A 25411-nucleotide genomic window follows, 5' to 3' on the forward strand; every position below is an offset into this window, starting at 1 on the left:
TCCCCTCCCTCCTCCCGTCTCTTTCCTGTCCCCCTTTTTAGGGAGGTAGGTTTTTTTTTTAGATCACTCTAAGACATAGAAAATTCTGAGTGTCTGTCCCTTCTAATTCAGTATATTCTATCAAATAGAGTCAAAATTCCTGAGAGTTATTAGAGTCTTTCTCCCAAATGGGGTTAAAGCCAGTTACATCCCATTAGATAGTAGTCTCATGGATAGGTCATGAATGTCCATCATTTATGGCTAGGTGTATTCTCTCTTTTAGAGTTACATTTCTCAAGATTTATGAGAATCTCCCCCCACCATGCTGGGATATAGCCAGTTTCAACTTACTGGATTGCATTTTTTTTCCTTTTACCGCCCCCCCCCTTTTTTTTTACCTTTTCATGTGTCTCTTGAACCTCTTGTTTGATGTCCAAATTTTCTGTTTAGCTCTGGTCTTTTCATCAGAAATTTTTGGAATTCTTCAATTTTGTTAAATGTCCATCCTTTTCCCTGGAAGAGAAGGCTCAGCTTTGCAGGAAAGTAGATTCTTGGCTGCATCCCAAGCTCCCGTGCTCTTTGAAATATCTCGTTCCAGGCCCTTCGATCCCTCAGACTCCGGGCTCCAATTCAGCTGTTAATCTGGCTGATCTGGGGCTGATCCCTCTGAGCCCAGACTCACCTGCCCAAATTCCGCCAAAGCTGTTGCAGGAGACAAATCCTGAGGTAGATGTTCTTTCTCCTGGCTTTTCTTTCTGGGTTTTGTAGGTCGGATTTCTTTTAAGAGGTTTGTTTCATGTGATAGATGGGGAAAGATCAGGAGACTTTAGAACTGTGCCTGTCTTCTCTCTGCCATCTTGGCCAGAAATCCCTTAATAAATTTTTAGCAACTGACAGAGCCCTCAATTCTACAGCAGTTTGAGATTTTTTTTTTTTTTGGTTTTTGCAAGGCAAACAGGTTAAGTAGCTTGCCCGAGGCCACACAGCTAGGTAATTAAGTGTCTGAGACTGATTTGAGCCCAGGTACTCCTGACTCCAGGGCTGGTGCTTTATCCACTATGCCACCTAGCCGCCCCCTTGAGAATCTTTTAAGTTGTAATCTTTTAAAAAAAACCTTTAAGAAAGGATTCTAATCTCTATTGGTAGAATGGGCCTAGCCTCAGACCAAAAAGAATTTACAAAAATAAACAGCAAGTACATTTTCCCTCAAAGAACATAATCCAGGGTGGCTAGGTGGTGCAGTAGATAGAGCACCAGCCCTGGAATCAGGAGTACCTGGGTTCAAGTCCGCCATCAGACACTTAATAATTACCTAGCTGTGTGGCCTTGGGCAAGCCACTTAACCCCATTTGCCTTGCAGAAATCGAAAAAAAAGTTCACTTAATATTGGCTATAATTTCATCTAGCTAGCTAAGGATAGTTTGTGTGTGGCAGAAATTTCTACCCTTTATTTCAAATAGCATCATAAAGATTTGGGGAATTAAGGTAAATATGGGCTATAAAAGGAAGAGATGTAGAAGAAGAGTTAAGATCTTATTATGATAATTTAGGAAAGAGGACCAGAGTCCTAGATTAAAGAAAAGGAGAATATATGATGGGACATATAGTATGGAAATAGTATCAACAAGACTTGTCGGATGTTTGAATTTAGACAAAAAGGGGAAAGTCAAAGTACAGTATTGAATAATAATGTGCCAGGTACTGTGCTAGGTGTTTTTGTAAATATTAGCTCATTTGATCCTAACAACAACTCTTCCAGGTAGATGCTGTTATTATCTTTATTTTACAGATAAGGAAATAGATGCATTCAGAGGTTGGGTACAGTCACACAATTAGTAAGGATCTGCAACTATATTTGAACTTTGCAACTTAACAACCCTTAGTTGACCCAGAAAACCTTGGTTTTTAGCCTTAGTGACCAGGAGGGTAAGTGTGCCATAAATACAATCAGGATAATTGATAGTAGAGGATATTATCTTTGGGGAAAGAGAATAAGTTAAATTTTAGACAGATTGAACATTTGATATTTGTGGGACAATCAGACAGAAATGTTCAGTAGCCCCCTGAAGATGAAGGACTAGAACTCAAGGGAAAAAGTGGTGTTAGATAAAACTGAGAGTCTTTTACCCAGAAGGTGATTGAACTCATGGGCTTACATGAGATTGCCATTGGAAAGGGGGGGTAAAATTAGAACCTTGGGGACACCACCCACAATCTTAAGCCATAAAAGAAAAAAGATGGATCAATTAAAGTAATAGTCAAGGATGAGACCAGGAAGGAGCAAGGTCATGGAAGTCAAGGGAAAAGAGAACATCAGTAAAGGACTAGTCCTACAGAAAGATTCAAGAGGATGAAGATTGAAACCATTAGATATGCAGTTAAAAGGTCCCTGGTGACTTTGTGAGGATATTGAGAAATGGGAGACAATGATCATAGACTATACCTTCTATTAAGTTTGGCAATGAAAAGGAGAAGTAAAAGGAGTGAGTGGCTCAGGATCAAGAAAAGGTTGCCAGTTGGGCAAAGGAATAGTAGCCTGAAAAGGAGAAATTGAAAATTGATAAGGAAATGACTGAAGCTCAGGCCCAGAGGAAGCAGGAAAGAATGAGCACAATGGTAGCTGTGAATATTATCAAGGAGGAGATCCATATGTTGTCCTGAAGCCTGAAGAATAGAAAAGCTGAGTGAAGACAGAAAGAGCTATGAAGGAGGGAAGATATGAGAATTCACAAAAGCTGACCTCAGTCTGCTTGGGAAGTTGAAAATGAAGATCATATTTTGAAAGTGGTAATCTAGGGGAAAAGTTGGTCCTAAGGAGAAAAAGTTTAGAATATCTTCTGTTTGGAGACTACCAGAGAGGAATAGAATAGGAGGTAGTGATGGGAGCAATTTGGAACCACACCTAAAAAGCTGCTAAACTGTACATTACCTTTGAACCCAACAATACCACAAATTACATCTATTCCCCAGAGACTCAAGAAAGACCCATTATGTACAAAAAATATTCAAACTAACTCTTTTTTGTTAGTAAAGAATTAAAACTGAGGAGGATATCCATCACTTGGGAAATAAATGAACAAGCTATGGTATATGTTTGTGACAGAATGATAATGGTTCTAAAGGAATTGTGATGGGAAAGTTTCAGAGAATTGGAGAGATTTGTATGAACTGAAGCAGAAATAAGTATGAGCAGAATCAGAATTACAATACAATAACAGTGATAATATGAACAAAATTTTGAAAGATTTAGGAATATATTGACTAATCATAATTCCAGAGCACTCATAATGAAACCTACCTCCAAATAGATAGATGCTGGACTCAGGGCATTTTTTTGACCAACTAGAACGCTAAGGCTGATGAATCTCTTGAGCTTGTGAGTTCTGAGCTGCAGTGGAATAAAATGAATCCGGTATCTGAACTGTTTTAGCATTAATATGGTGAACTTCCAGGAACAGAGGAGAGGTAAACTGTACCATATTGCCTAAGGAGAGGTAAACTACCATATTGGAAATCATGTAGACTAAAGCTCCCTTGCCAAACAGAGTGGGATCCGAGCGTAGTCCCTATACCTAGATGAGTACATTGAGTTTTTGGATAAAAATGCTTAGAAGAGGTTCATAAAGCTTCTGACTTTCAAATCTGTCCATGTCACAAAAATGGCTAAGAACTGCTCTTGAATAAATACTCCTTTTCCTTGCATTTAAAGCCCTCTTTAATCTTGAGCCCAAAGCTTGCAGAACCCAACACAAACAAAGCTCAGGGTCAAGATGTAGGCTGGAAGAATGAGCAAACAAAAACTTATCAGCAAAGTCTCAAAAAAAAAAATGCAACTTGAACTCAAAACCAATTCCTATAAGAGTTCAAGCAAGAATTTTTTAAAAGATTTTTTAAACCAAATTGGAGCAAGAAAGGGGGCAAAATGAGAAATAAAATGACAGCTAGGTAAGAAAGATATGAAAAGATACAGTAAAAAAAGGTACAAAAAACTTACTCCTTAAAAATTAAAATTAGTCAAATGGTGGCTAATGACTTATGAGACATCACAAAAAAGAAAACAATGACAAAAGTTCCTTATCATTGTTTTTAATAGAAGAAAATGTGAAATATCTCATAGAAAAACTAACCTAGAAAACAGATATGGAAGATCTAATTTGAAAATCACTGGCCTACCTGAAAGCCACCAAAAAAGAAAAAAACCCTAGACATCATCACATTTTTTAAAACATAAAACTGTTCCAGTTTCTTAAGATCAGAGGGAAAGCAGAAATAGATCTTATCAGTCAGCTCCTTAAAAAAAACTCTAAAAAGAAAGTATTCTAGCCAAAACCTGGAGTTTCCAGATCAAAGAAAAAATACTACAAGAAATCAGAAGGAAAGAATTCAAGTATGAGTAAGGTATAGTATCCCACAAGATTTAGCAGCCATATATACCAAAAGAGTAGAGAGCTTGGAATAGTCTACAAGGCAAAGGATCTAGGCCTATGCAACAAAACTGAATATAATCCTACAAGGAGAAAAATGAACCGTTATAAGCAATTCTGATGAAAAGGCCAGAATTAACTGAAAAGTTTGATATATAAACACAGGAACCAAGAAAAATACAAAAGGACAAATATGTAAGTAATTACACAGAACTAAACAAGGTTAAGCTGTTTACATTTTTATATGGCAAGATGATTCATATGACACCTTATCACCAGAGGTCTTACAGTCTAATTAGACAGAGACCTGAGTGTGATTGTTATGTTCTGATAATCTCAAAAGAAAATTGGGGGTGGGGGGGCTAGGTGGTGCAGTGGATAAAGCACCGGCCCTGGAGTCAGGAGTACCTGGGTTCAAATCTGGTCTCAGACACTTAATAATTAACCTAGCTGTGTGGCCTTTGGCAAGCCACTTAACCCCATTTGCCTTGCAAAAAAAAAAAAAAAGAAAAAACCTTAAAAAAAATTGGGGAAAGGATTGCACCTGATGAGGAAAATTACTTCACATAAAAGAATGTGCAATTCATTAATGCAATGGAGGGAGCAATAGAGTAGGGAAACATTTGAACCTCAATTGCATTTCAATCTGAACTAGCTAAAGAAAAAGATAATATACATTCACATTTAGGTCTAAACATTAATTTACCTAACAGGGAAGTAGAATGAAAAGGAATGGTGGGGAATAAAGAAGGTATATTTAAGGGAGACAATCATCAGAAGAAAAGTGAAAAAGAGGGAAATACACAGCAATCATTACTATAAAATGAATGGGATGAATCCATTCACAGAACAGAAGAGCATGGAAGAATAGACTAGAAATTAGAATCCAAGTTGTTTATGAGAAACAGCTGAAAAAAGAAAAATGCACATGGAATAAAAATAAGCAGAATCTGTTTTACTTCAGCTGAAGTTTTAAAAAGGGGTAAGGGTAGTAATCATTATTTCAAAGCAAAAGCATCTAATTAAAAGATAGAGCTGGAAGACTATATTTTACTAAAAGTTCCATAAACAGTAATCTAATATCAGTAATAAACCTATATGCACCTTAATTCTTAAAGAAAAAAGTTAGATGAGTTATATGAAGAAACAGTCAGAACTAGATAAATTAAACCAAAAAATAAAGTTAAGGATATGAATAGAATTTTAGAAATGTTAGCTATATTAGATTTCTGGAGAATATAGAAAGTTTCCTTCACCAAAAATTGATAATGAATTAGGACATAAAAACCTCATAAATAAAGAAAAGCAGAAATATTAAATGAATCTTCTACTATGCACACAATGCAATAGAAATTACATTCAGTAAAGGACCTTTGAAGCAAAGGTTAAAAATTAAATTAAAAATTCATTGGAAGGGCGGCTAGGTGGCACAGTGGATAAAGCACCGGCCCTGGAGTCAGAAGTACCTGGGTTCAAATCAGACACTTAATAATTACCTAGCTGTGTGGCTTTGGGCAAGCCACTTAACCCCATTTGCCTTGCAAAAACCTTAAAAAAAAAATCATTGGAAACTATAAATAGCTTAATCCTAAAGAATGGGTAGGTCAAAGAAGAAAATACAGAAACAATTTAAAAAGGCTTAAGTTCAGGTGTCATCCTTTTCAAGAAGCTTTCCCTGAACCCCGCTCCTTGGTGATAGTGCTGTCTTTCTCTCCTGAAATTATGTATTTGTGTATAATACCCCTAGAATATAAACTTAAGAAACTGGGGGTGGGGGGGTTGTCTTTGTTTTTCTAGTGCCTAGCACATAATGAATTCAGAGTTTGTTAAATTAAATTGAATTTTATATTCACTGAGGAGTTAATGTGTTAGAATAAAGTTTTCAGGCTATGGAGAGACACATAAACTCAATTGCAAGAACAAGTTCTGCTGGATCTACACTCATTTTGTGTGACCTCTTTGGGGTAGAATACAAAGGAAAAGGGATGGTTAAATGGAGAGCAGTGATAGGAGAGAGCATATTATTCAAGCTTATTATTCAGTTTCAGGTATTTGAATTTCCTCCTGGCGGATCATTGGACTTTTTCAGATATTTGTCCCCTAGGATTCTGAGTTCGTTTTCTTCCTTTTGGGATGGCTTGGGTTCAAATCCCAGCCTACTGCATAATGAGGGAATATCTCTAGTATAGATTTCAAGATGCTGTTCTACTTTTAATCAAAATGCTCTTTTAAAATCCTTCTCAATTATAGTTTTTAATTACCTAATTTTTATGCGAGGTGTACTATACCAGAAGTTTCCCTACCTGCATACTTTGGAACTGCATGTCTACAGTAGGACATACTAGTTTTGCTGCTGCAAATCGTATTTTTAAGTTATTTTACATATTTATGGGATCTTTTTTAATGTGACTTTATACAAAATCACCAAGAATACTTAACCTCTCTTATCTGTAAAAGGTAGGGTCACATCTAACTCTAAATCTGTGATCCTCTGAAACTACTATCTATAATGCTTTCTTAATTAAGAGAAGCCACCAGAGGTGTCACAGAAGGAACACCTAGGACATTGCAGAGGGAACACATTTAGAAAATCCAAATCTTGACTAAGTATTTGCTTATTGCTAGCAGAGGTCTGAGAATATACTAATTTTGGCAGAGCCCCGTCGTATTCGTTACATTGTAATAACCACAATTGCTTGTATTGCTAAAGAAGGTCTCCCTCTTGTGGTAGAAATATTAGCTAGCAGAACACAAACTGATGGTTCTGAGCATTTTTGACCGGAGCAGAAAAGCATCTGCTTTATTGATATTCTCAGTCAATCATAATGAGCCTTGAGTGGTCTACTGCATAAATGATGGACTATCACGGGTTTCACTTTGTTTCCCCCTATCCGATGGCCTTTTAAGTTCAGAAAAGGAGAAAGACAGACCACAGGTCCTAGAAAACAAGGGAAAGTCAGACAGTTTCTGCCAAACAGGTAGGGCTTAGAGGTGGGTATTCTGACTTCTGGTTAACATTTACATTTACAATTACATTTACATTTACATTTACAATTTACATTACAATTTACATTACTTCACATTTCAACCCAGGGGCATTTTTAAGCTTTTACAATTACTTTTGACATTTAATAAATAGTATACTATGGATTTTTCACTTAATACAGTTAATGTTTTTTTTATAAATATTCCTCTATAAACTTGTATCGAAGAAGCTCTCAGATTCCTCATTATACATAATATATATAATATATGGTTAATGGTTAATGATATTCCCAAATGAAAAGAGAGAAGGCAGAGAACCTTGTAATAATGATGAGAACCTCAGGTGCACTCACAGATCTTACACTTGCATCATAATTCACCTTTTCTTGGAAGGTAGTCTAGCCATTTGTTGTCCATTAGTCAAAGTATTCTTGCCAAGCACTTTTGTGTACAAGTAGTATAACAGTCTCAGGATATACAATACTTTCTAAAATAGGCATTCTGATTGGCACTCACAATGACCTTACATAAAAATCACAAATTTAAATTCGAAAAAGTTCCTTTTATTTAAGAGAGTAATTTGTCTACAAGGTAATTTATGTAGAGACATATGGTTTTTTACTGAGTATAGTATAATAAACTCATTTCTCTAATGTCTCTGATAAATATTAGTCTTTTTATTTATATCAATAAAATCAAAAATATTTCACTTCCAGTTCTCAAGTGGCTCTGCAGTCCTAGCAGCATGAGATGTCTCTCTTATGGATTACAAAGATTCTATTCTATTTTTAATCCAAAAGCTCTTTTAAAAACCATTGAAAATTAGAAATTTTCTAATTTTTATGATAGGTTTAACATATCAGAAGTTGTCATATACTTTGGAATTGCATGTCTAAAGTATTGTTGCTGCAAATCATAATTTTAAGCCACTTTACATATATATTTATATATGCAGGATCTTTTTTGATCCTCCTAAATTCTATTTGAAAACTAAAAGTGTCATCCCAAATCTTATAGAAATCTGAAGCACCAAAACAAGCATAAGTAAATTGTCCCCTAATTCATAAAAAGGCTTAGCACCTGAAGATTTTAGGTATGCTGAGGAACAATGCTAAATCCTGTGGAAAAAACTTCTACTCCCTTTGCTTCTTTTTTTTATGGCCTAGAAAGATACAACTTAAATTGTATATCTTGGTTAGGTAGGAAGTGAGAATGGAGAATAAGGGCAAAACTTTCATTAGAAAAAATAAAATAAACATAATTTTGCCTTATTATTCATAATTAATACCTGCCATAGAAACTGAAAATAACGTTTTGGGTACAAGTACTTTCAGGCAGAAATCAGAGGACATGCATGCCCACTGCCTTGAACATCCTGACAAATGTTAGTAATTATGAGATTGTTTATTTTGTTGCTAGCACTGCTACTAAAAATGGGTGATCCAGAGGGTGAACCAAACAGCGTTTTTTTTAACTGTTTGTCTCATTCGTTGTCCTTATAGCCAGATGAAAACTCGCTAGATTTCTCATCCTGTATGCTGCGTCCTGGGATTAAAAATGCTCAGGAACTTGCCTGTGGGGTATGCCTACTGAATGTCGATTCAAGGAGCCGAGTAAGTTCTAAGTCTACCCACCCAAACTAACTCAAAAGTACCATAGTCAGACTTCTTTGTAGTGTCTTCCTCACATGTGTCTAGCCTCACTAGAAAGTAGAATTCTTATATAATTCCAAGGAGCCAAAAGTTACTTTCTTTATAAAGGGAACCAGGAAAACATGTGATAAAATACTGGTTTGGTTGGGGGAAGGCGGGGTTCAGTTTAGTTTTGGTGGGTTTTTTTTTAATTAATGAGCTTACTATTTTCAGAGTGTATAACCAAGGCACAAAGCACAATAGGGCTGTGAAGAAGGGTCAAACAAGAAACATAGTTTGGAAGTAGGGAAACAGATTGGGAGTTTTGTTGATCTTTTGGTTTCAACATTATTTCAGAATGAAGAGAAACCTGCAGAAGAACATCCTAAAAAAGTATGAACCAGTCACATCTTTTCTTAGCTTCATCATCTTAATTATGAGTGTGGAAGGCTTATTGGATAATTCCACTGCTGTTCTAAATTGTTTTATCATGATCCTTCAGTGTCATTTTTGTTGCCGTAATGTTTAATCAATTAATGTGTCTTTGTGACTTTCCTTCTGTCTTGTTTTGCATGCTTGTATCTCATGATTGTTATTTCACATTTCTTCCTCTGACATTGGGCAGGATAATTTTGTGACCAGCTTATGGAGAAACCATGGAAGTTGTAGTGAACCAGATTAGACTACAAAGCTAGAGTACTTTAGGATTTGTCTAGAACCCATCAAATTACAAGATCAAAGTAATTTGGGTTTTTAGGTTTGAAGTGGGGTTTTTTTAGTACCTGTTTTTTATTCTCCTTACTAATATCTTTTCACATCTTTGCCAACTCCATCATTTTTGCTAATAGTGAAAGCTGTAAGCATTCTTGTTTTATGTCAATTGCTTTTAGATTTAAGTTGATGGAGACCTCATTGTTGATCAGCTCTCAATAGTATACAAATTCTGTTGTTTTCAATTCATGTTAAGTTTTAATATATTGAAGTTAGTCAAATGTGAATTAATAAAAGTTGTTAGATTATATGCAAGTGAAATTATTAGCAATAAGAGGACCTTCCCACTAAAGGAAAGCAGGAACCCTCTGCAATCCAGGAAATTCATCTGGTCCCTGTGGCCTCATGTACCCTTTGTGCAGTTTTCCTACCCATTCTGCCATCTTTTGCTGAAAGCCAGTTTGTCGGCAAGAATCTGTTCATTTTAAGCAGAGAAATAGTATTGTTATTTCTGCTTTTACAGACTGAATAGTCTTTGATCTTTGTGGCCATTTTGGCCACAACCCTTCTACAAACTGCAGTCTAAGTCTGAGGACTCAAAAAGTTTGACACCCCATCTATTCTCTCTTCCAGAAAGTATCAGTTTGCACAATTCCAGTCCAACTATTCCACAAAGTCTGACCTGTCTTTTCTTTTACCTCAATCTTTTTGCTTTTATAGGCATTCAATTCTGAGACAGATAATTTCAAACTGGCATATGGAGGACATCAGTATCATGCAAGCTGTGCCAACTTCTGGATTAATTGTGTTGAGCCTAAACCTCCTGGACTCATCCTACCAGATCTACTCTAAGAAGGCCTTCCATAAAGCAGCACCAGCTTTTTCCTGCCATGCCCCAAGTATTGAGGGGACCAATAAATAATGCAAACTAATCTCCATGAGCCCATATGAGGAACTTCCCAAGAGACACAAAAAGATGGAGAATCCAAGCCATTACTGATAACCTTCCACTACTGATCCCACTTAGGATGTGAGATAAAGTACTTAACACTCTTACAAGAGTCACCCCATGATGCAGAGCTACTGATAAGGGAGATTGACTACTCTTCTGTCTTGGGCTTATTTTAGCTCTGCCCAGACTATGTTAGACACCACAGGTTTGTAAATCTCTTAATTTCTCTTTAAATTCCTCTCAATATTCTCTTAACAATGTTTTAATATTCAGATGAACATTTTTCTCTAAGGAATTGCTGCTACAATTTCAAAACTGTGAATAACTGATGAAAGAAATAACATTATAGTATTAGAAATTATGAAAATACTGAATCTACTTAGATATGGAAATATTTGTCCTGTGGAATAAAACTGCACTTGTTTGCTTATTGTTTAAATAAAAGAATTAAAAATCATCTTTGGGCTGATGGTCAGACTTGATAGTGCTGTGAGTTTTGCAAGTCTCAGCAACCCATTACTACAGTACCTCATTGTTTCTAGAAGTGAATCTGCTAAGGAAGATCATATCTCAAAAATGTCCAGGGACATCTTCAAAGGAAAGGATGTTCACATTAGCATGGATACCTCTAACCTTGAACATAATTTATAAATCCTCCTTTTGATTTTTCTGACAGATGTCCATGTCCTGAATCCCAATCCCTGGACAGGGCTCCAGGACCAGGATATATTCCTGGAAGAATTTATATTAGCAGGACTTATGTGCTCAGCTGAATGGTGTTTATTTGCAGTTGAGTGGCCATTCCTTGAAAATTGACTGTATGAGGATCAACACTTGACTTTAATACAGTTGTAGCTATACAACTTTGTTAACACTGTTGGAGAACAGCAATATTTGCTTGTGCTTTTAACCTCCAAACTGGAAATTCAAACAAAATCTAGAAAGGAGGACAAGGTTCATGTGCTGTGTGAATTTTCTTTGCCTTTATAAACTTGGACAGTGAAAGCAGAGCATCAGAAAATAAAGCAAGGCTGCTGAGAATTCATCAGTCCTATAGAAAATATATCAATACTGGGAAGATATTCTGATCTATAGATCTAAATTACTATAGATGTAATTATTCATTATACTTAGCCTGAGTTGCCAAGGAAAGAGGGCTTAACATTGCTTGTAAATGCCTCTAATTAAGCTGCTTTATTTTCCCCTTCCCCATGACAAGCCATGAAGGAAATTCTATTTTACTTTATACGTGTAATCAATTTTTGTTGGGTACATGGGGCTATGGCTTTTGACTCCAGTGAACAAAAGAATAAAAAGAGAAAAGGGTAACATGAATTGGAATAAAACTGTTCATTTTTGTCCCAAAACAAATCTGTATCAGCTGGATTGACTTAGTCAACCCCAATGTGGTGTTTAGGCTTTCACATGTTCCTATAGATTAAAGTTTACCCATGAACCTGTAAATATACCAAGTATGTCATTTTAACACTAGAATATGAGTTCACAATTGATTGATCTAGTAAATTCTATAGTATAATTAATGATAACAGAAAACACCATTGTCAACAAAGCTTACAATTCCTATGGTGTACGCTATTTTTTGAGCAAGTACTTAAAGGACATTATCTTGTGACAGCAGCTGACAATGAGTATTGCCATTCTTTTGCTTCTGTTCACCTATTAATTAGATGTTTGTAAATATTAGATCCCAGAATGAGATCTCCAAGGATAATGACAACATGAGTGACATATGACACATTGCGGCACTTGAGAAGTGCACAAGTAGAATCCGAAACACAGTATATCCACAAGATGCCCTCTAACATAAAGAGCAATGACAGTTTTGAATGTCTTTTTCCAATAAGAATAAATTAGAGTAGCATTCATTCCATTTGTTTCTCTGCTTACACATACCCTCGTCATTAAATGACTCAGTACTGCAATGTTTACTTTCACCTCAGTGATTCTATGGTTAGATCAAGGCCTGTGTCCTTGGAAACTGTAACCAAGGTGATTGATTTCCATAGCTGCATTGTCAAAACAGCTTCACTTCACTGCTGGCATGAAGATTATTAAATATGCTTTAAAAATTTTTGATAATACATATTAGCTTCTGATTTTATTGAGAAATGTAAATTCCTTCTGTACACACTGGTAATACTGTTGATGTCATCTCTAAAAGGATCTTTTCACTGTGTACTTACCAGCCAACATTACATCCAGGTGGCATATTAAAAGTTTAATGTTCTATGAATAAAAATTTCATTTGCTTTGTATTAAAAGGCCACCTTGGGGTGGCTAGGTGGCGCAGTGGATAGAGCACTGGCCCTGGAGTCAGGAGTACCTGAGTTCAAATCCAGCCTCAGACACTTAATAATTACCTAGCTGTGTGGCCTTGGGCAAGCCACTTAACCCCATTGCCTTGCAAAAACCTAAAAAAAAAAAAAAAAAAAAAAAAAAAAAAGACTAACAGAATGTGCCTTCTGTGGGGGGTGGGGAGAGGGAAGCAAGAATGAGGGAAAATTTGTAAAACTCAAAACAAATAAAAAAGGCCACCTTAATAATTTGGGGCCACTCAACTTTGTAAAAGCCAGGTAAACCATATAGGAGATCAAAGAAATGAAACCTCCCATATATATATATATATATATATATATATATATATATATATACCATTTTTGGCAGATAAAACTCTCAAAAGCTTGACAGTACTCCCAACTCTACTGTGAATAACAATCTGGTTAAAAACCAACCTGTTGGTATGAGCTTTCTGATTACAATGTAATCAAACCTCAAACTATGCATTAGACAGCCATGAACCATCTGAAGTTGGTGGAACATAAAAACTGAAAACAGACTGGCTTGTGCTGTATTGGAAGCTATTTGCATTATCAAGTACAGAGTGGATATTTTTTATGTTAACTGTCTTGCATTATATATTAAGCTTTTTTTTTCCCCTTTAGGAAAATGAGAAAACATTTGCTGTTCTTAAATGCCAACCTGTGAAAACTCAAATGATTAATCCTGGAGAATGGATTCATTAAATTAAAATGCAAATTTCCACTTTACAGCCTTTTTACCTTTTAGGGTTAAGATGAGAAACAGAATGCACAGGATAAAGATCTTAAAAATACATGAAGCTAAATTTTCTTATTAACTGTTTAACAGTATTAACTCTACTTCCCAAATGCCTTCACCAGGGTTTCTTTTAAACAGTTTACCTATTCACTAAAAGCTTTAAAGGAGTTTTCAATCACAAATTGCCAAACCCATACTTTTCATACAATACATGGGACAGAAGGAAGATTTTAACACCCTCTGGTTCCCTCTCTCTGATGTAACTCAAATTCCCAATTCTCCCCTTTTGTAGCAGGCATGACAGAACCTCAAACAGGTGCTACGACGAAAGGTCATCTCCCAGAAGACTCAAAAGGCAGGGGAAAAAATGTTTTATTGATAGGAGTGAATGAACAAAAAAGTCTGGAGAACACAGTTGTAGCTATTGGCATTATACTTCACTGTCATCTTATACCAGAAGCAATATATCTGGAACAACTTGAGACTAGATAGATTAGGGTTAGTGTGATAATCCAGCTACTCCCTAGAGTTCATTTAAAATGACTGGTGGTCAAAGTTCCACAAAGCCCCTGTAAGGCTCTGCTCTCCAAGGTAGCAGTCATTGAGCAGGTTGTATGACATTTCTGAAGGTAAATGCAGGCAAGAAAAGCCATTGCTGTTAAGTGTTTATAATCTTTACTGACTTTTTAAAATTCTAGGTTTTTTTAAAATATAAGTAGAGGCACTCTTTTTTTTTTTAATTTAAACATAACTATAATGGAAGGCCTAGTAATTTGGAGCACTCCACTTGGACTGATAAGAATAAGACCCTTTTTGAGCAAGCACATTATTTTCACTGTTCCAGCCATGTTTGTGATATTAATATCTCCCCATCTGCAACGGTGTGAAATGGGTATACATGACTCAGCTGAGAAGCCTATTTAAAAGTAATGTTCATAATTTTGTCAGAAGGACCATATTTTATCATGTGTCTTTTACACTTACAAGAGACATAAAAGTGAATCGTTATCAGGAAAACAAAAATCTGCCTAATAAAAGGTTAAGAAGATTACAAGTTTACTAAAAATACTAATATAATCTAGGATCACATATAGTGATTCCAAGATGATCTCTGCAGCAAATTTCATTATCATTACAGTTAAAGTTTACTTATTTGAAGTTGCAGGTTGAGTGAATCATGAATGAGAAAGAATATAGTTGACCCACTGAAGACTGAAGCATTATATAAATTTTTTCTAAGCAGCTGTTTTAGTTGGCAGCTTTGAGTGAAAAGCCTGTGTCTGAAGGATTGATCCTAGCACAAAGTGATTGTCACTTTGAATTGAGCTGATACCTGCAATGGTGTCAAAGGCATAAGATTTATGGTGAGGAAGGGCAAAACATGTCATTAAATTATTTAACTTTCAAATTGTTTAAAAATGATTAAAAGCTGGATAAAGATTTTTGTAAACACTTTCAAAAGGTTACTTTTAAAAATCTCACTAACAATGTATGTGACCCTTCCCCCACCCTCCCCACCTCGTAAAGTAGACTTAAACACCCAGTGTAAAAAACACTTGAGGGAAAACCAAAAGTCAATTCGAAAAGAAAGGTAGAGAGAAGCAGATTGTGTATAGCAGATGCTGGTACTGCTCAACGGAGCTGCTGCTGATGCAGGCTGCGGTGGTTTTAAATCCCCCAGTAAGGCATCAGGTGTCGAGATTCTTTCTCATAAACGTCTGGGACAATGCCGTAAGGTGTCTGTACCATTTTAACTGTTGACTTCCCAAAGAGCTGACGTTCATAGTCTATCAGCTGCCTCCAGAAACCTACATTAGGCCTAATTACAGGCCTCCGGGCTTTGACCCAGTTATAAGCTTCCAGCAGGCACACACTGTGGTACTTCATCAGGTAAGCGAGGCAGAGGGTAGCCGAACGGCTCACGCCGGCCGCACAGTGCACCAGAGTTGCCCCGTGCTTGCGACTCACACTGTGGATCTTGTCTGCCACAGTATCAAAGTACAGCCCAATGGGGGCATGGGGCATGTCAGCCAGAGGCACTTTGACATATTCAAACTGAGGCCAGTTGAAATTGGGAATCTCAATGGTGGCATTAACAATGCAGGTGATCCCACGGGCCTGGAGGAGATGACGGTTGGAGGCGACACTGCCCCTGCCCAGGTATAGACAGGAAGTGATCTGAGCGATGCCTCCGAGCTCTCCCTCAGAAATCATTCGAGGGGCCATCAGAGTTCGTGGGAGTGTGCTATGACCTCTGGAGCTCATGAAGACGCTAGCAGTCAAACTTTCATCATTGGAAGAATACCACCTCTTTTTCCTTCCACCAAGAAATTAGAAACACTCACAATCTTGTTCCTGCAAAACACAAATAATTTATCAGGACATAAAAATATTAACTGGAAAGTCTGTTCTTTCCTAACTAGAAAAATCATTTAAAAAAAAACACTTAAGTATTGAATGAGGATTATTCGTACTATCTGAACATTAAATTCAAATGCAGGCATAATCACATAGGAAAAGCTCTCCTGTGGAATATAACTTGTCAACAGACTCAAAGAAAAAAGCATAAAGATGCTTAACTCCCAAATTTCTGAAATACTCTTCAATAACAGAATACAGCTTAAGATGATAGGCACATTGAATGCAAGAAGATTCCTAGAGTCATCTAGTCTAATCCCCTCAATTTGGAGATAAGAAAATATGCCCAAGATCACACAAATGGCAGGACACTGATATTATTTGAACCCAAGTCAACTGACTCCAAATCTAGCATTCTTTCCACTTTATGTTATATGGATGGCAGGCCTAACATTTCCAAGACTTTTTAACAATCCTTCAATGAAATGTTCATGGGACCTTTTTTAAACGATTCACTTGTGGTCAAAAGATGAACAGGTAATTTTGAGAAGAAATCAAACTGATCCTATGAAAAAGTACTCTACATCTCTTCTGGTTAGAGAAATACAAATTCAAACAAGTCTGAGATATCATCTCATACCTATCAGATTGACTAATATGACAGAAAAAGAAAATGACAAATCTTGGAGGGGATGTGAAAAAATTGGGACACTAAAAATGCAGTTGGTGGAACTGTGAACTAATCCAATCATACTAGAGAGCAATTTGGAACTAGGCCCAGAATGCTACAAAACTGTGCATACCCTTTGACTCAGCAAAGTACTATTGGGTTTGTCTCCCAAAGAGATTCATAAAAAGAAAGGAAAAGGACCTATAAATACAAAAAATATTTCTAGCAACTCTTTGTGGTAGCTAAGAAGTTGATATTGAGGCAAGTCCATCAACTAAGGAATGGCTGAGAAAGTTGTGATATAAGATTGTGATAGAATACTATTGTGCTATAAGAAACAACTAGAAGACTGCTTTCAGAAAAGCCTGGAAAGACTTAGATGAACTGATATAAAGGGAAGTGAACTATACCAGGAGAACATTGTACACAATAACAACCAATAATGTACAATATACAACTGAATGTCTAAGCTATTCTCAACAATTTTAAAGGTCTCATGGGGAAAAATAACCACCTCCAAAGAAAGAACTGGAATCTGAATATAGATCAAAGCATACTATTTTTACTTTATTGTTCTTGGAGGATTTTTTATCTATTTTCTTTTGCAATGTGGCTAATATGGAAATATGTTTTGCATGACTGCACATGTATACTCTATATCAAACTGCCTGCCTTCTCAAGGAGGAAGAAGGAAGGGAGAAAGCTAATTTAGAATTCAAAATTTTTTTTTAAAAATTTTTTAAAAATTTACATGTAATTGAGAAAAAAGGGAAAAAGTTTTTTAAAAAAGAACAACTTTTTCATTTAGTCAGTTTTAAACTATGCCATGCTTTTGTTTGCTTTTTTATTGTATACATTTTCTGAGATCCATTTAATCTAACATATTGGGTAGCATTATCAGTATTTTACTTAGCTTAAGACAGAATCTTCCAGGGAAAAAAACCATAAAGACTATATATACTCCAGACATTTTGGCTACTCAGGGTTTTATGCAGATACGGTATTCTATTCTGCTCTAAATATAAATCTTTACCTTCCTCTGACTATCTTAAACCCTATGAAATTCCTCAGATAAATGAGGGACATGGATTTGACAAAATCTAGTCTTTCTCTGTCATAGCAGGTACATCAACTCTTCTCACACTTGAAATCACATCCTATCTCCTAGTTTAGGATAGGGGGAGAACTTAGGGAGCAAAAACTGTATCCATATCATAGAGAAAAATAAAATAGCCTTTGACTTAATAAAGCACAGAAGCAGTATATGCCCACTCACTTGCAGTGAAAGCTCTGGTGTGCTCAGGAGCCCTCCTTTGTGTATGGAAAATTCCAGGCAAGCAGTGTTGGTCACAGTGGCTACAAACTGGAGCTATATAAAGAAAGCAGTGCAGAAATATGACTTGTTTTTGTAGACCAATAACTAAGTTCATAGAAATCAAGGAATTTTAGAGCTGGTAGAAACCAAACCATAGAGATCATCTATTTTCAAGTTAAAAAAAAAATCTAATAAGAGTATATGATAAACCAGAACTGATTTGTATTAACCTGGAAAAATGCAACAGTTTTTTAGATGCAACCAAAAAAATAAATACTGTAAGGAGTGCCAGTTAATTAATGCTCAACTTTTCTGCAATAAAATATATACTATAGTGAAACATTATAATATTTGATATTATATCATTGAAGGGTTAGTCATTCATCAAGTAACATCATACTGAAAAAAATCCTGTTAATAATATTCAGACAAATAACTACACATCACAAAATTCTGAATAGTAGTTCAAATGTAAGCCCTAAATTTCACATCTATGAATTCCTAATGTAGAAAAGAATACATGGTTCATTTAGTACACATCAGTGTCATAGATGTAGCCAAAATCTTTTTAACAATGTTTTGTTAGACATCAAACACTGGTTATTTCAACTGTCAAAACTATTAACTATTTACATACAGTTTTCCAATCTTTCCTTCTCCCAAGTAGCCTTCAGGATTTTTCTCATTGTTTACTTCATTTCTCACATAGTATGTGATACTTTTTGGGGGATCTACTCATTTCACTTTATAGCATTTAATAATGGAATTTCCAGGCTCCTTTATGTAGTCCTCACATTCTAGATCCTTACTGCATTACAGGGTCCCATTATATTAAGGAGCAAAATTTTACTTAACTGTTCAAGACAAGCTCCTTAAGATAAGGGGCAGCTTCATTTTTTTGCTTTATGTCCTCAGTATTTTGCTTATAATAATAGCCCTCTAATGTTTTTTGGAGTGTTAAATGTGTAGGTTGAAGCCTGTAAAGTTTTAAAATATTATATGAGCAGCAACTCTTTCTTTCCTGCCAGCACTTTTTCAAAAAGACAAATACCTACCACTCGTTCTGGAAGCATATTATGCTTCCTCCTCAATATAAAGTTAATTAAAGCCATCCAAAAAGATGTATGTTTCATGAAATAATTAAAAACCATGCCATTTCCATTTCTGAAGAGTTGGGTAGACTATAGCCACTGGAACATTCCTACATATTTGGGAACTACAATAATAAAATCTTTCTATCATCAAATCCTGGACATTGCAAACTCAATGAGATTGTCCTTGGTTTTGAGGTTGTAGGGCCCATTTCTTCCAGGAGACCTTCCTCATCATTCAAACAAATGCAGTCAGTAACACACATCTTAATCCAAAAGAACAAGTTCTGTTCTCTGGAACTTAAGGGTTTTTTTAGTTTTACTCTATGAAGTCAATTTAGGCCTTGGTTCATATCTTCCTATAAATCATCCACAAGATAGCCTTTTTTTTAAGTTTGTTTTTTTTTTTTTGCTAGGCAATGGGGTTAAGTGGCTTGCCCAAGGCCACACAGCTAGGTAATTATTAAGTGTGTGAGGCCGAATTTGAACTCAGGTACTCCTGACTCCAGGGCCAGTGCTGTATCCACTGCATCACCTAGCCCCATAGTCTTTTGATCTCTTACCATAACCAAGGGAACAAGGCAGAATTGAGGCTCTCCAAACTTAACCCTTGAACTTCCTTGACTCTCTCATATCTATGCCTATCTTTTTGAAAATATTTTTTGTTTCATGTGCAAAACAATTTGCCCTTGATAATATTCTAAAGCCTATTCACTGATGAACGCCCACTATATACCTCATACCCCTTGCCTTTGGGTGATTCATAATTCTGATTCCACAGACACATAATTCCATGATTCACAGCTATAAAAATACTGGAAGATTACTCTTGTGAAGAACATACTGTTTTTTGCTCCTTAACTGATAAGTAGTAAAAAGATCAAAAGTTCTCAAAAGAATTGTAAAGTATAACAACCATAAAATATTCCAAATTACCAATTAGAGAAACACAAATTTTAAAAATGAAGTTTTCCACCTAACTCCCTTGACCAAGAAGACAAATGACAGAATTAATCAATACTGAAAAGACTGTAGGAGGATAGGACACAGGTAGTGCAAGGCAGATGGAACTATAAATCAGTACTATCAATCCTTTCCAAAACAATTTTGAATTAGGCAATTAAAGGGACTAAAATGTCTAACTGTTTGAGCCAGAACTCTCTGTTAAGCTTTTACACCAAGTAAGTCATTAATGAGAAATTAACCATCTAGAGGAAAATATTTATACCAGTGCTTGTTGTGGTAGTAACAAACTGGAAACAGTGGTTATCTGTGGACTATGGAATGGTTAATAGTACATGAATGTAATGGAATATCTGCTATAAGAAATGATCTCTGTGAGGAATACAGAAAATCATAGAAAAAATATAAATTGATGCAACATAAGCAAAGTCAAGAAAATGCCAGTTACAAAATACACACACACACACACACACACACACACACACACACAGCAAGCATGATTCCAGAAAGAAAATGAGAAGATATCCTTTGAACAGGAGAGGCAACAATGAATAAAAGTACACTAAGAGAACAGTGTATAAATTTTTAGATAACTTTGATATCAATTTGTCAAATTATCAATATAAGATTTCCTAGATTTTTTTCTTAAAATTATTACTTGTTTTATGACATAACTCTCTGATGGGAAAGGAGGGATATTGAGGGAAATTTTAGTAATAGGGAAAAATAAAAATTTATTTTGAAAATATTAATTAGGGGGCAGCTAGGTAGCATAGTGGATAAAGCACCGGCCCTGAAGTCAGGAGTACCTGGGTTCAAATCCAGTCTCAGACACTTAATAATTACCTAGCTGTGTGGCCTTGGGCAAGCCACTTAACCCCATTTGCCTTGCAAAAACCTAAAAAAAAAAAATATTAATTAGAGGCAACCAACTCATATTCCTTCTGCCCTATCTGTCATTGTTAAGTGCCTTCCCTGGGGCAACTAGGTGGCACAGTGGACAGAACACCAGCCCTGGAGTGAGGAGGGCCTGAGTTCAAATCCGGCCTCAGACACTTAATAATTACCTAGCTGTGTGGCCTTGGGCAAGCCACTTAACCCCATTGCCTTGCAAAAGTTAAAAAAAAAAAATTCCATTAAAAATTATTATAAGAAAAATAAAGAATGCAGAGAGGAGAACAAGAACCAAAGCAAAGTAAAACCAGAAAAATACAATTACAATAATGTAAATGAAAATACAACAAAATAATCAAAACCAAATGTGAATGTATAATGACCAAAAATAAATTTAAGCTACCTCCCTAGTTCCTATGAAAAAGATGGAGATTGTGGGTGTGCAAACACTGCTTATAATGTCAAGCTTTTTAAAAATGTATTGGTTTTGCTGAAGCCTTTTCTCCCCTTTTTAAAAATTCTTTGTCATAATTTCTCTCTAGAAGACAGGTAAAGGGATACAGTAGGAAATGTAGGTGATATAAATAAAAAACAAAAGATATCCATAAAAATTATTTTTAATCATCTTTTTTGTTTCAAAGAGAAATCTGAGCTTGTTGAAATCTGTACTTAATTTCTCAAATATAATCTGATCTTTTCTGTTTTTCCTATTATTTGATTCTGGGTCCAGTTCAATATTCATCTGAAGGGTTGGTCCAATACTGTTGGACCATCTGAAAAGGTTCTACATTCATAGTATGAACAGGTATTTTCCTTCCATTTGGTTTTTCCCTGTATATTGTAGAGAATATAAATCCCTTGAAGACTTCTTGTGCAGTGCCTGGAAACTTTATAAATGCTCAAATGCAAACTTCAGCTTCTCAATGATTTCCCTAAAATAATGGCATCCAAAACTTAAATTAACAATATTTCAGATATTATTATTCAGACTTCAATGAAAATGCAATTATGGACATATCTTTCAGTGTGGTTATTTTGGTTGCCATATCACACAATTATCCCATTTTGAGCTTTCAGTACACTAAAACTCACATATCTTTTTCACACAAAATGTTGTCTATGTTTCCCCCTAAATTTATATTTATGAAGATGATTCTTTGAACCAAGTGTAGGAGTTATACATTAATCCCTACTAAATTTCAACTTAATAAGGGTCACCCTATTCTTAAACCCCTTACCCCCTTCCAAGATCCTATTGGATAAAAAGATAAAAATCCTCCCAAGTTCATATCACCTGATAATCTGACAAAGCAAGTCAACTATGCCTTTACCCTAGCAGCTGAAAAAATTTTAAATGGCACAAGACCAGGAACATTAACCCTTGAGCTGTTCTCCTAGAAATCTCTACCCAAGCTGAAATCAATATATCAGTGACTACTCTGACCATTTGATAAGTTCTAAATTCATCATCTCTCCATTTCAACCAAAAGAAGTATATAGGTATGTAGTGTCTACGATATTCAATATAATCTATCAGACATATTTTCTTTCAAAAAGGAAGCTAAGACCTTTTCTTTGATACCATGATAGCTTTTACTTTTGTTTTCTCAAGAGGTCTTCGACCAAACCCAGGGCAATTTATACAGTAACAATATTATGAAGACTAAAACTTGAAAAGTCTTGAAATTTTGAAACATATAACTACCAACCACAATTCCAGAACTCATGATGAAACAAGTTGTTCATCTTCTGTCAGAAACTTTGATAGATTCTGATGAAGACTAAAACATTTCTTTGAAAAATTTTGTTTTTCTTGTCTTCTCAATGAGGAGGGAAAAGAATAGCATGAGAAAGTACATCTTTATTTTCCCCCATATTTGCATTTGTTTTCAAACATTTTTTTTCAATTCCATGTAAAAAACTTTTAACATTCAGTTTTAAAAATTCTGTCTTCCAAATCCTCTCCTTCCCTACCCCTACCCCTCCCTTGAGGCTACAGACAATTTATTATAGGTTATATAGGTGCAGTCATACAAAATATATTTCTATATTAACCACATTGCAAAAAGAAAACATACACAAAAAAACAAGAAAAATAAAGTAAAAAAAAATTATGCTTCATATCTTCTTTTCCTGGAGATGGATAGCATTTTTCTTCATGAGTACTGTCATATCATTGTTTTGCTATGACAATTCTACTTAAAGCATTCACAGTTGATCATATTACTTTTCACTGTACAGTGTTCTCCAGGTTCTGTGCCCTTCACTGCATCAGTTCATGAAAGCCTTTCCAAGTTTTTTACTAAAAGCATCCTGTTTATCATTTCTTATAACACAATAGTATCCCACATTTATAAATCACAACTTGTTCATTCCTCAACTGAAGGACATGCCCTCAATTTCAAATTTTTAGCTACTACAAAGAGTTACTAGAAGTATTTTTGTTTATAGATTTCCAATTAGCTCCTTAGAATGACTGTATCAATTCAAAATCCCAACAACAGTGCATCAGAGTCCCATTTTTCTCACTTCCCCTTCAAAATTTGTCATTTTTCTTTTCTGTCATTTAAGTCAATCTGATACATATGAGGTGGTACCCCAGAGTTGTTGTAATTTACATTTCTTTAATCAATAGTGATTTAGTGCAGTTATATAAGCCTGTTTAATATCTTTTGACTATTTTTCAACTGAGAATGACTAATATAATTATAAATTGAATTCTATTTTCAATATATTTTGGAAATGAGGTCTTTATCTTACGAGTTGCTGTTAAAAAAATTCCCAGTTTTCTAATTTCCCTCTAATTTTGACTGCATTTGGTTTATGCAAAACCTTATTAATTTAATATAATCAAAATTTTCTATTTTACCTCCCAAAATGTTCATTTTGTTATAAATTCTTCCCAAATCCATAAATATGACATAAACTATTCCTTGCTCCACCTAATTTGCTTATGGAATAATCCTTTATGTCTAAATCATGAACTCACTTTGGCCTTATCTTGATATAGTTTTATACCTAAATTTTGTCATAGAGCTTTCTAATTTTCCCAGTAGTTTTGGTCAAATAGTGAGTTCTCATCCTAAAAGTGTAGCTCTTTGCACTTTTTCAAACATTAGATTACAATGTATTTTGTATCTATTGTATTTTATATCTAATCTATTCAATTGCTCCACAACTCTGTTTCTTAGCCACTACCAGATCATTTTGATGATTACCACTTTGTAATACAACTTGAGATCTGGTAAAGCTAAGCCATTTTTAACATTTTTTTTCTCATTTATCCTTTAATATTCTTGATCTTGTTCTTCTAGATAAATTTTGTTATATGCTTTTCTATTTCTTTAAAATATTTTTTGGTAATTTCATTGGTATAGCACTGAATAAATAAATTTAAGTAGAACTGTCGTTTTTATTATATTGGTTCAGTCTATTCATGAGCAATAATATTTTTCTAATATTTTTCTAATTTCTAAAAGTGGTTTGTAATTGTGTTCATATGGTTATAGTTCCTTGGTTTGTCTTGGCAAGTAGACTCGCAAGTACTTTATATTATCTACAGTTACTTTAAATGGAACTTCCCTTTCTATCTCTTGTTCTGAGTTTTGGTTGTATTATATAGAAATTCTGATGATTTATAGGGTTTGTGTTCTTTCTATTTTGTCACTTTGCTAAAGTTGTTCATTTTTCTACTAATTTTTTTGCTAATTAAGATTCTGTCTGCAAAGAGTGATAGTTTTTGTTTCCTCATTGCCTATTCTATTTCCTTCAATTTCTTTTTCTTCTTTTATTGTTATAGTTACAGCTAGCATTTCTAATACAATATTGAACACTGAATGGATATCCTTGCTTCACCCCTAATCATATTGGAAGTTTTCTATTTCATCCCTATGACAAATAATGCTTGCTGATATTTTGAGATAGATACAACTTATAATTTAAGGAAAGCTGCATTTATTCCTATGCTATCTAGTATTTTTTTTTTTTTTTTAGTTTTTGCAAGGCAGTGGGCTTAAGTGGCTTACCCAAGGCCACATGGCTAGGTAATTATTAAATGTCTGAGGCCAGATTTGAACTCAGGTACTCCTGACTCCTGGGCCAGTACTCTATCCACTGTGCCACCTAGCCGCCCCTGCTATCTCGTATTTTTAATAGCATTAAATGTTGTATTTTGTCAAAAGCTTTTTCTACATTTATTGAAATAATCAAATGATTCCTGTTTGTTTTGTTATTGATGCTGTTATAATTGATAGTTTTCCTAATGTTGAACAGCCCTGAATTCTGGGTATAAATCCCACCTGGTATATGATCTTTGTGAAATATTGCTACAATCTCTTTGGTAGTATTTTATTTAAATTTT

At 35.1% G+C, this 25411-nt stretch overlaps 2 protein-coding genes across 9 annotated transcripts in view; one reads left to right on the forward strand and one right to left on the reverse strand.

The window, feature by feature from the left end:
- The window catches only part of SYNRG (synergin gamma), a 91576-nt gene extending 80437 nt beyond the window's left edge, over window positions 1-11139 (forward strand). For 5 of the 6 annotated variants that reach the window (XM_074223480.1, XM_074223481.1, XM_074223483.1 and 2 more), the window contains 3 exons: window positions 8891-9001; window positions 9377-9412; window positions 10451-11139. In XM_074223480.1, coding sequence (XP_074079581.1) covers window positions 8891-9001; window positions 9377-9412; window positions 10451-10582 — 279 coding nt within the window. In that variant the 3' untranslated portion in view covers window positions 10583-11139. The remainder of the gene's footprint in view (window positions 1-8890; window positions 9002-9376; window positions 9413-10450) is intronic. The other variant, XM_074223482.1, reaches the window with a different exon arrangement.
- Window positions 11140-14114: 2975 nt separating this feature from the next.
- DUSP14 (dual specificity phosphatase 14) overlaps window positions 14115-25411 on the reverse strand; it is a 31032-nt gene continuing 19735 nt past the window's right edge. For all 3 annotated transcript variants that reach the window (XM_074223489.1, XM_074223491.1, XM_074223490.1), the window contains 2 exons: window positions 18065-18157; window positions 14115-16115 (listed from right to left, as the gene is read on the reverse strand). In XM_074223489.1, coding sequence (XP_074079590.1) covers window positions 15429-16025 — 597 coding nt within the window. In that variant the 5' untranslated portion in view covers window positions 16026-16115; window positions 18065-18157 and the 3' untranslated portion in view covers window positions 14115-15428. The remainder of the gene's footprint in view (window positions 16116-18064; window positions 18158-25411) is intronic.

Source organism: Macrotis lagotis, chromosome 2, assembly GCF_037893015.1.
Source record: "Macrotis lagotis isolate mMagLag1 chromosome 2, bilby.v1.9.chrom.fasta, whole genome shotgun sequence".
Lineage (NCBI taxonomy): Eukaryota > Metazoa > Chordata > Mammalia > Peramelemorphia > Peramelidae > Macrotis > Macrotis lagotis.